Genomic DNA, 12,106 nt, shown 5'->3' on the forward strand with positions numbered 1-12,106 from the left:
TGAAACAGAGGGAACATAAATATTATAATAGGGACAGTGAGAATAGCTCTGAGTATTTAAACTTGCCAAATTATGTACTATATCACAAATAAAACCCAATGCATTAATTGTAACAACATACATAGGTTCAATGTATACACAACATAGCATATGTATTTATAATATATGTACAGACATGGCTCAATAAATGGTATAAACAAAGATCAATGTACAAAGGCTAATTGAAAAATTAACTGACATCAGTAATAACACTTTAAATTGCATCATGTTGGTCACAACTTTTATAATGTTTTGACCTTGTCTGCAAATAAAATTTATCATTAAGTCAAATACTGACTTTGCAGTCGTGACCAGTCGTCAGGGGATGTGCACTCCTCCATTGCATCTGAGCTACTTATAATGTTTTGGAATTCCATGTTTATTCCGCTCCTATTTTGTGATGTTAAATGGACTTTTCTCCACATATTTCATTAATGAGTATGTCAGAATTAAGTACTTAACAAATATTGCACTTGATAATTTTTAAGGGTATATATTTATAAAATGGAATTAAACAAAATTAAAAATCTACAAACAAGCTATTCAAATCAGGAATTGTTACATTTCATATGCCCAAATCTGACTGTATTTCAAATGGATGATCAACTTCAGGAGACTGATACTCTTTGTTTTTAAAAAAGGGAAAATAAAATAGCATTAAAGCATATTAGGGAGCAGCTATTAACAATGAAATATGAAAAAAGGTGCAATCTCCAAGCTGAAAAGTCAGTTGAAACAATAATTATACATTTGAAGCAGAGCAGCTACAAACTGCTAAAAACTTCAGGTGGGATCAGGAGCGATGGAGAACCATCCCATGTCAGTTTTGAGTTGCACTTTCAATTAAATATTATGAGAAGTGCTAAATAAATACTTTAGTGTGAGCTGTTCGTTTGTCGAAATGGCACAAGGTGTGTAATAAATTGGTGCTTTACCATGTGGGAAAAACTCTGCATATCAACAAAAAAGATTTATAATATATTTATCCTGAATAGTTTCATTATGAAAAAAAATTGTCGAACAGCCTTTGTATAGGATAAAAATAGCTCAATTTATGTCAAAAACACCCCAAAATATTTTTATTAATGAGTAATGTACTCGAATACTGTAATTAAACTGAAAAACATGTTATCATGATAGCTCATTATCTCAAAGGAAAAGATAATTTCATCCCATATGTACAGCAAATAAAACCATGAAAAAGGAAAACACAAACCCTTTAGAAAACTAGAGGTACTGTGAGCAATGAGCTTACTAAATAATACCCCCCCCCCCCCCCCCCCACCGCCTCCCATATGAATATAATGGCAGTATCCATGTTTTGCTCTGGAAAATTCAAAATATATGTCAGATCAAAAAGTAAAATAGGAGGTGCAAAATGGCAATATGTAATAAAAATTCTGTGAAAGTTTCATCAAATTTCCTCTATTGGTATGAGAGGAGTTGCACTTAAGAGAAGGGTACCCCAAAGCGTAACAGACGGACGGACAGACGGACGGACGTACAGACGGATGGAATTAACGATTATTATATACCCTCCCGCTTTTCAAGCGGGGGGTATAACAAGATGTGGCATTATGTTTCTGGGGACCAGTAATAGCTTCATTGAACTCTATGTATTTATAATTTAGACATACAGGGTACTGCAAGGAAAAATGACCTGACAAATAGTATAAAAAGGACCCAATGGGAGGCTTATTTTATTTCAAATAAGCCCATTTTAACGAACAGAAGTATTTGCAAAAAGTTGAGATCCCTGTAACATCACAAATAGAGATAATTATATTAAAATTGTGCAACATGGCATTAGGCCCCTTATATCATATGTTTTATTTAATTGTCTTCAATTGGACCATTTCACGTTCTCTACTCTGTATACACTGGGGGAGTATCCGAAATCGTGAATTCTGTTGTCGATACTGCAGGTACTGGTTCAAAATTTATCTGTGGTTGATCTAACAAATGGAAAATTAAATCAATCAATCCATCATCGAAACATGCAATTAATTTTGTAAAGTTCAAGAATATCATTGAATATTATCCCTGCTATTCCTAATATATGTTTAGCAAGAACGGAGGATCTCTATGTTATAGTAAGACGCTTTTATTCATGTATAATATATAAAGTGAATAATATGTTTCTTGTTAACCTTAAAGATAAACAATTATCATGGGGTATAAAATATTCTTTATATTAACCATAAAATAATAATGAAAATTTTATACCTGATTCTTCTGAATCAACCATTCTAGTATGAGGGATTTCAGACCTCCATAAAACTATGCTTCCTTTTCGAGCTCGGCGACACAGGCCAACACAAGCCAGGATTATCCCCACAGCGACGACTACGAGGGATATAAGACCGACATTAATCCACACATCTGCAAGGAAAAACAGACTTTCATTACCTCTTGGAAGTTCTGTGTCTCTCATAAAGCTACAAGCACACGACTCTTCTGCATTTGATATGACATTTAACAGGGCTGCAACAAAGCAACAAGTCATGTGAGCTCTTCGAATGGGATGTAAAAAATGGGTGGGCTTAAGATCCTAAATGTGTTTTGGATATTTTTGAGACTACTCTACCAAGCTGTAAATGCAGTGAATTCAAAATAATTTGGAAGGATACACAAAATTAGAACTATATTTGATTTAATTTATTGAATTCTGAAAGAGCCACCAAACACGCTCCAATATCATTAAACACTCGAGAAAGGTATCACGTGATGAATTGTAATAATCAATTGGTCAATCGAATTCGAATTGAAAAGTTTGTATCAAACATATTTTATGTTAACGAAACTAAAAGCACATGGCCTTAGAGGAGGCAGGGGGGGGGGGGGGGGGGGGAGTCAACAAATTTACCACAAATTAACCACAAGTTTTAATTTTCTTTTAGAAACGGTATTTAAAGCTGTCAGCTATCAATTGGTAAAGGAAAAATTGATACATTTTACTTTTAAGATTTGATGGGTTTTTTTGTTAATCTTTATATGGAGTTCTTCTTTTAAATGAGTTCAAAATAGTTTGAAAATGGCTGCCACCCCAGCCTCTTTAATGTGACATTTTTTTGTTTGATATACAAGCAGTCACTTTCTTGAAAAACAGCCAACAAACATGCACTGGATATCTCTTCAAGAAATCTTCAGGCCTCAATTAATTTCCGATAATAATTTAGTTTTCCTCAAAAAGAGCGTTTTGAATTCAAATCTCGACTATAAATTCATGGGTAAGAAATTTGATTTTCAGCATTCTTTTGAGCAGCTTAGTCCACCCAATCTTTAATCTACGTAGCGTAGTGGTAAAACTGTCTTCTTTAGAGTCGGAAGATAAGTTTATCCTAATGTAGTGGGTTCGAATCCCACTTTTGAATTTAGAGATCGGTCCTTCGGATATCGGGATATCGACGAGACCGTATAACTCGAATTAACATGTTGCAGTAGGTGCTGGCAAGAAAGAGATTCGTAACTGCCCAATGGTCCTCACTACAACTTAGGACAAATTTTGAAGTCTCCTCCGGCAAATGGTGGCGTCTCCATATGATAAAAATTCTAGAAAGGGACGTTAAACAACATACAATTAGTAAAAAAATATTTAAACTATCAGCCATAATTGTCAAACTCTGGCTTTGAGTGTTTCGATTTTAAGATCTGTTTGTTGCAGGTCATTAGAGAATAAAATAACAATAACAGCAAATACTTTATCTTTGTAATTTATAAAGACAGTAAAATATTTATTTCTGCCTTCATATACTACTTCATCAAAAGCGAATCTTTTTAAAACATGTTGCTCTTTATATTTGAAAATAATGACTACCGACCTTGTAACTGAAATTATTATTTCTCTTGTCATGCGATATTATAATTTTAAAAATTTGGAAAATTATAACAGTATCAAAGACTTGCAATTCATAAAAATATAAATATGAAGAAATGTAAATGACAACGGAGTTCATTTGCTGTACTTACAATCTGGAATAGAAACTGGTACTTCCTGTGCATGGATCTTAAACCGGAAAGAATTGGATCCAAAAAGAGGATTTGTGCTTCTACTGAGCAGCTCTATATTTATGTCCTCATTTTGAGATCCACAAAATCTCTCAGGCTTTCTACTGCATTTATACTTCTGGAAAGAAACGAGCACCCACGATGTTTTTTACACAATTAAGCAGTCTAGGAAAAAGGTTTTAAAAATCAACACAAAATTATTCACAAGAAATAATTATTTAATTTTTTTTTTCTGAACATAATTTAACAAAACTGTATCAAAATGTTTGTTGCCTTCTCTATCTTTCCATAAAAATTGACTTCAACGCTACAGTCATCCAGATGAAAAACTTCCACTTCGACACAAACGCTTACTGAATCCTTTGGATGAAAAGTTATCTTGCACCCTTTAGACAGAGGAAGTAATGTTCCGTTCCATGTAAGGTAAAATTCGTCATCCATATCAACGGAATGGTATGTGGTATATAAGGAAGCACAAAAGGAATCCGAAAAGAACACTGAAATAGTTTACAGTTTACAAATACAATAAACATTGCTAGAACGACAAAAAATATAACATACTTTACATGTATTAATCAGTCTCGGCTAAAGTCATCATTTCGTTTGTTCTAAGGTTCAAATTTACAAATAAAATTAGCTTAACAGCAAATACAATTAAGAAAAAGCGTTAAGTCGAAATCTGACTGACTTATTGCATACTGATATCGATTATTTAAACACTGACTTGTTCAAAGATTTTTTGCCATCATTTCCCGATTATGACAAGGAGAACATGGTAGATATGACCGGTCAGGGAACACGGGAATGGTCACTCCTCCATAGCAATTGAAACCACCTTTGATGCTTTTTTTAGTTCCGCGTTTGCTCCGGTCCTCTTTTGTAATGTTAAATGCACTTTTGAGCTCAAATACTGTTCGCCATCTTCACATAGAACCGCGGACGTTAACTGAAAACAATGCTAAAACTTACGTGTTTTATCTGTTTCACTATTTACAGTTTCAGACAACATTGAAAGAAGACTCAAAATTTTAAACTGTAAAACATTGGATCCATGAAGAGGATTCGTGCTTCTGCTAAACAGTTCTACACCTATGTCTTGATACTGAGACCCACATAAATATACGGACTGGCTATTGCATTTTAAATTTTAAAAAGAAACGAGTTTCCTTGACTCAAAAGTGAAACAGGAGGCCCATTGGCCATATCACTCATTTAAACAGGTTTGTTAAATAAAAGACGCCCGTGGGCCACATCGTTCACCTGTGTACCGTGGCTAGGAAAAAAGCAAAATTCAATTCAGTTTTCAAAATCTTAAGTGGGCCATCTTTCCCCTGGGCGTACTTTAAACAAATCTGAATTTATATTACCTGAGGATGCCTCCATATATATATGACCAATTATGGCTTTCATGTTCGTGAAAAATTTTTAGAAAGATTTTCAATATCTATATACGAAAAACTTTTATCATCTAGTGTGGCCCTGCCCTACCCCAGGGTCATGATTTGAACAAATTTTGATCTTAATCACGTGCAGAAGCTTCCATATAAATATCACGAATCATGGCTTTGCTGTTCTTGATAAGACTTTTTTTTTTAATTTTCCAATATATTCCTTTGTAAAACTTTGATTATGTATTGTGGCACGCCCTACCCCCGGGGGTCATGGTTTGAGCTAACTTGAATTTACTTCACCATATTCATCTGAGAATGCTTACAAATAAATATCACGAATCACGGATTCGCTGTTCCTGAAGAGAAGATTTTTTAAAATATTTTCCTATATATTCCTATGTTATACTCTGATTATCTATTGTGGCCCCTCCCTACCCCCGGGGGTCATGTTTTGCAGAACTTTTATCTACACTAATTGAGGATCCTTCCATATAAATTTCACTTATCACCCTGTTGTTCTTGAGAAGAATATTTGTAAGTATTTTACTATATATTCCTATGTAAATGATTTGAACAAACTTGTATCTGCACTACCTGAGGATGCATGCTTCCAAATGAATTTCATATGCATCTTCCTGGCACAGCAGTTCTTGAGAAGAAGTTTTTAAAAGATGCCATTAATTTTTCACTAATTTATAATTTAATTTCTCCCATTTGAAGATGGCATGCAAGTTTGGATAAACTGGCCCAGTAGTTCGGTCTAGTTCCTGAGAAGAGGATGGAAATGTTAAAAGTTTAAAATGACAACAACGACGACAGAAAACGCGCAAACTTGATCTAAAAGCTCATTGAGCCTTCGGCCCAGTGGAGCTAAATCAAATTGCCTTCTCTATTTTTCCATAAAAATTAACTTGCACACTGCAGTCTTTTAAGTGGAGAAATTTCGTTTCAACACAGACGCTTAGTATGTATTCCTCTGGATGAAAAGTTATCCTGCACCCGTTAGACGCATGTGGTAATGTTTCATTCCATGTGAGGTAATAGTTGACATGATTGTTAACTGAATGATATGTGTAATATGAAGAATCCGAAGAAAAAAAACACTGAAATAAAAAAGTCTACATATGGAATTCACACTGCAAAAAATAATATAGATATATACTAGAATTTATATATCTACAGCAAAGTATCAATTTTTAACACTTACGTGTTTTATTCTTTGTACTCTCCGCAAGAAATGCCACCATGAACACGAGACAAAAAATTCCAAACATAGTCGTTCACGAACTCACACACTAAAAAAACATTTATCTTTAATAATCACGGCTCAATGCTATGTAGTGAACACTGATGCACCTAAGATGTACTCTAGATTTGCAAATTAATCAACTGAATTTGTTAAAAAAGGATGATGCCAAGATTTTAAGGAAAAGTTTAACAACCTTCCCAAGTGTAATTTTATTTTTTGTTTGTTTGTTTGTTTGTTTTTTTTTTTTGGTTGTATTGTGCAATATTGATAGTAATTCATTGAAGTCTTTAAAAACTCTTTATCTTGAAAGGATAATAGATTATATCAATTCCAAAAAGTAATTCTTTAGTGCTCCTATTTGATTTGAACATATTCTATTGTAATAAATATATACAATAGAATTGGGCAAAAGCTATAAACATGTTTAAAAGATGCAATTTAATTTAAAATAAACTTCCTGATTTCTTAATTTTGATATACGATGTACATATATAAACATTGGTAAAAAAATTAAATTGCAATTATTATTTAGTATCCAATAAAAATACTGACTCACAAAAATAGTAATAGTTACATTATTCCACGACGATACCCACTTTCCGCATCACACTTTAGAGAAATGGCTGCTACCTCTAAAACGCACTGTAAACAAGGCTATGCTTGACCGATTTAAAGCACTTTAATTATATGCAAATAGATCGAGTTTTTACTATGTTTATAACCAATGAATATTTTTGATATTGTTAGTTCATTCAATAATGTTTCGAATTAAAAACAGTTTTATTACATCATGTCATATAAAACAAATGTAGAAAACAATGTCTTACTTATTTGAAAAAAAAAACATGTACATGTCTTTCATTCTTTGCTTGGACTGGCATTTAAATACCGGTAGGTTTAAACTAAAAACATATACCGGTATCAGATAAGGTGAAACATCAATTGATGGTGGTTTTTAAAGGGAGAACTTTTTAAAATTTTCTAGGTTTACTGACTCGAGGCGAAATAACAGTAATAAAGCGACAATGCATGAACACTCATATTCAGCTACTCATATAATTATTAATTAATTCATTTTACACTCTGCTTGAAAAGCGGGAGCATATATATAGTAATCGGTATGTCTGTCCGTCCGTCTGTCTGTTACTCTGTGGGGTACCCATCTCTTATCCGCAACTCTTCTTATACCACTGAAACATTCACAGAACCTTTATTATATATTGCCATCGTGACCTCCTATTTTACTTTTTGATCTGAAACATATATTTGGGTTTCACAGCCACAGCAAAACATGGACTTTAGCAATACCGGTATAACTATATGGGAGGTGGGGGATATCATTTGGTGAGCTCATTGCTCACAATAGTTCCAGTATTTATCAATTAAAACTAGTGTCTGTTTCCAATCATAAGGGGGGAAATGTCAGTACTAATTTCTTACAAACCTATTTCAACGATGAAGGATGTTTTTTTCTACTATTTTAGCTTGTCAAAGAAATTCGACTTCTTTATTATTTTGGCCTTTTAGGAAATAAACTTATAAACAATTCAGTCTGTATATACTGGCTTATATGGGTGGCCTTTTATAGTATTCTTGTGAATAAGATCATAAAGTTCATGTAAGGTATGAATACTTGCACAGTGATCAGGAAAATAAAAAAAACACTTATTTTTAAAATTGCAATATTATTTGCGTCTAATGATTTAATGCATAAACAACAGCAGGTACATCCTAAAAAAATAATAATTCTGAAATAATCAAAGTTTTCACCTTCGTAAATTCAAGTATTTTTATTATAAATATATATATATTCCTTCAAGTAATTTTCTTATATTACAAATAAAAAAATAATATATTTAATCAAATTATTTGGATTTATTGTTAAAACATTTCTACCAAATTTGAATAACATATGACGTCAAATAAAAAAGATGTGACAGAAATTCACGAATTTTTTGAACAACCCTCGTATAAGAAGCATACAAAAATAGCTATCATATCCTGAAAAATTAAGAAAATTATATAAAATTCAAATTCCAATATAAGAAAAAACTATTTATGTAATTTTGGCAAAACCATTTTATAGAGCCTAGTAATTTTTCTTTTTATCATTTTATCTCATTATTATATTTTTTTTAGCAGAAAGAACGAAATTTATTTTTTTTTTAAATAGAAGAAGGTATTGCCGTTCTATTGCTTCATTAATTCAGTATTTTTTTAAAATTATTCCTAATGTCCAGGGAAAAGGTAATGTCCTCGTTATCTCTTTATGACGACTTAGTTATTTCGTTATAACGAGATAGTAGAGAGGTTAAGCAGATGACCGTGTACGTCTACATGTACGTGTAGCTAGGGAAATCCCCTAATTTAATGATATTTACGTCATCAGTTTTGCATACCGCGTAATTCTACAAGTTGTACACAACGTGTAGATTCGCAAGTACACGTAGGTGAAAACTTGTAGCTTCTTAAACTCAAACTACGGAATAAATATTTTTCAGTCGGTATTTGGTATGAAGTTGAGAATTTATTACGAACATCCAATGTATCTTTTTTATTTCAAGTCACATATTTATTTGATACGAGTGGATTGTAAAGTGCCTTGCTGAAATGACGTTTTACACGTACCGGTACACGTTCAATTTGTTAAACAGAACACGACATTAGTTACGCGTACATGTAAAATCACTTCTAGGTTTACACGTACAAGTAGACGTACACGTTCAAATGCTTAACCTCTCTAGTATCTCGATAAAACGAGTTAGTATCTCGTTCTAACAAGTTGATTATCTCCGCCCAAGTATAGTATACGTTTAAGTAGTTCCGGACATTGCGCATTTATTTGTAAATGTGACATAGGACGAAATAAGCTTACATTTGTAAAATTAATTGAATATTAATTATAGTAATTTATATAAATGTACCAGATATATTTAAGGAATGAATTAGTGGTAATATAAAACATGAATTGGGGCCGGGGTGTTTAGTTGTTTTAATAAGATGAGAAGCAACTGTGACATAGGTCTAAATGTGTTTACGTTTCAATTGAATATTAATGATCGTGATTTACATAAATTTATCAAATATATAAGGAATGATTTTGCATACAGGTCAGCAAGTAAGTTAATTAAAGTGAGTTAAGTAGACTGATTAGAGGATCGAAGTGTAAGCAGGTACACAGGTCGACAGGTCAGCAGGTCGACTGGTAAGCAGATCGACAGTTAAGCAGGTCGACTGGTCAGCAGGTCGACTGTTAAACAGGTCGACAGGTAAGCAGGTCGACAGGTCAGCAGGTCGACTGGTAAGCAGATCAACAGGTATGCAGGTCGACAGGTCAGCAGGTCGACTGGTAAACAGGTCGACGGGTAGGCAGGTCGACAGGTCAGCAGGTCGACTGTTAAACAGGTCGACAGGTATGCAGGTCGACAGGTCAGCAGGTCGACTGGTAAACAGGTCGACAGGTATGCAGGTCGACAGGTCAGCAGGTCGACTGGTAAGCAGATCAACAGGTAAGCAGGTCGACTTGTAAACAGGTCAAATACAAGTATACACGCGACTAGATATTCATTTACTATACAATATTATTCAATACTTAATTTACAGATTTACGAATCAATATTATCATAATGGAATAAAAGCATACTTTGTATTTATTGAAAAACTAGAGGATTACGGATAATCGCGTATTAGAAAAATTGAATTTCGAAGGAATATCTAAGTTAATATTCTTGTCTATCCTCTGATGTGAAGACATATTTACATGTACCCGTTGACCTGATTACCTGTCGACCTGCTGACCATCAGATTTATAGTTGACTTATCGACCTGCTTACCCATATATATATTGTTATTTTAAAACTTGATGAATATGTATATTATGCAGATGTTATTAATAAATATGTAAATAAGATATTAATAATTTTATGGACTGGCCTATTTACTCATTCTGTAAAGAGTGAAGATCCGCAGGAACCACAATACCATATACTATACATGGCCTATATATTTATATGAGCACTAAAAACCCAACAACACTGTGTATCCTAAATGTCGGATACCAAGTAGATACAAGGTCACGGATGGAAATTTATATAAAGCACTAAAAAGGACCAACGACACAAACAATAAAAATTGTCTAATTTTCGGGACGTCCTGTCCCTTCCTCAGGACAAAGAAAAAAGTTAAAAAGTCATAAAATCAAAGGAAAAAGAGAAAATAAAATAACGAGCACTACAACTAAACTATTAAACACTAAATATTTACAAACTTAGTTACATGTTGAATTGGAATTTTTTAAGAAAACTATTAAAGAAAGAAATACGTCCGGTCTATCGGATATACTCAAGTGAAGTGCGATTTCATTGTACATAATTGAACGAATTAATTATGCTAATTAAATACGACAATCAGTAAATCGTACATTGTTTCATTCTCTCAATATGGCGTAACTACTTGATAAAGAATAATCAAAGAAAAATAATAAAGCAGGGATATTTTAAAATACGAATTATGAGCTATTATATATTTTGAAATATTTTAGGACTTATCATCGGGAAAAAATAATTAACAAAGGCATAAGCAATTCATAGTTATGTGGGTTGTTCGAGAGTTGGTGACCATTATTCATACACTGAATTGAATTGACGATATTTTACATTTTACAACAACTTTTAAACTAACATAACTACCCTTAGTGAAGAATATTAACATAGAAAGCATAGATTGCTTTCTATGTTAATATTTCTTCACTAACAATGCTCTGTTAAAACTAATGTCCAAATAACTGTATCTCACTTCTATTCTCAATGACCGTGTAGTGTAGGGCAGCGCCGCGAGAATTCCATCGGCATCGAAAGCAAGTATTTTTAATTTGCCTAGATAGTTGAGCGGTCTAGCGCGCTGTTCTTGCACTGCCAGAAGACAGATTCCGAAGGTCGATAGTTCAACCCCGGGCTCGGGCGGAAGTGGGTATCCATGTGAAAGTGAATCTCTCTCTCTCTCTCTCTCTCTCTCTCTCTCTCTCTCTCTCTCTCTCTCTCTCTCTCTCTCTCTCTCTCTCTCTCTCTCTCTCTCTATATATATATATATATATAGCACTAAAAATGACCGACGTCACAAACAACAAAATTATCAAATTTTCGGGACGCCCTGTCAAATAAGTTTTTCATTGCGTTTTTAGTCCTAATGAGAGTCATGCAGAGATTTCCTGTTTCACCAATATATTCAATGAACCCGTTGGGGAACACTTCGACCTTGAGGGGCACAAATGGGAGGACATGACAATAGTGGTGATTGACCATAACCATAGGCAGGTGATGAAGGTATATTCATTCATGAGTAAGGGAAGTTGACGATAGAAAAGTTTAAGTCATCACGTTTATCATTTAGCTTTTTTGTTAGATTACCATGAACTTTTTTT

The 12,106-nt window shown here is 33.4% G+C and overlaps 1 protein-coding gene across 2 annotated transcripts; it reads right to left on the bottom strand.

Annotated features, from left to right (window-relative positions):
• Positions 1 to 1,846: 1,846 nt before the first annotated feature.
• LOC134281086 (uncharacterized) lies at positions 1,847 to 7,309 on the bottom strand. Of its 2 annotated transcripts, XM_062763550.1 has the most exons (6): positions 7,244 to 7,309; positions 6,646 to 6,733; positions 4,321 to 4,544; positions 4,009 to 4,165; positions 2,266 to 2,421; positions 1,847 to 1,994 (listed from the first exon to the last, which is right to left on the bottom strand). In XM_062763550.1, exons 2-6 carry the CDS (start codon positions 6,710 to 6,712, stop codon positions 1,906 to 1,908), a joined length of 693 nt encoding a protein of 230 aa, XP_062619534.1. In that variant the 5' UTR covers positions 6,713 to 6,733; positions 7,244 to 7,309; the 3' UTR covers positions 1,847 to 1,905. The 2 variants fall into 2 exon arrangements, with proteins under 2 accessions (XP_062619534.1, XP_062619535.1); XM_062763551.1 differs by lacking the exons at positions 6,646 to 6,733; positions 7,244 to 7,309 and adding an exon at positions 5,017 to 5,195.
• Positions 7,310 to 12,106: the final 4,797 nt, after the last annotated feature.

This window comes from Saccostrea cucullata, unplaced genomic scaffold (genome assembly GCF_032062105.1).
Source record: "Saccostrea cucullata isolate Sc308-1 unplaced genomic scaffold, CSIRO_AGI_Scuc_v1 ctg6666, whole genome shotgun sequence".
NCBI classification, from domain to species: domain Eukaryota; kingdom Metazoa; phylum Mollusca; class Bivalvia; order Ostreida; family Ostreidae; genus Saccostrea; species Saccostrea cuccullata.

Bases quoted from the DNA above. Each gene is read 5' to 3' on its own strand.
- LOC134281086 (XM_062763550.1), bottom strand. From the start codon at position 6,712: ATGTTTGGAATTTTTTGTCTCGTGTTCATGGTGGCATTTCTTGCGGAG. The intron at 4,166-4,320 runs GCAACAAACATT...GTTTCTTTCCAG, and splicing joins TTTATGGAAAGATAGAGAAG to AAGTATAAATGCAGTAGAAA. The intron at 1,995-2,265 runs GTATAAAATTTT...TCCATTTGTTAG, and splicing joins GGTTGATTCAGAAGAATCAG to ATCAACCACAGATAAATTTT.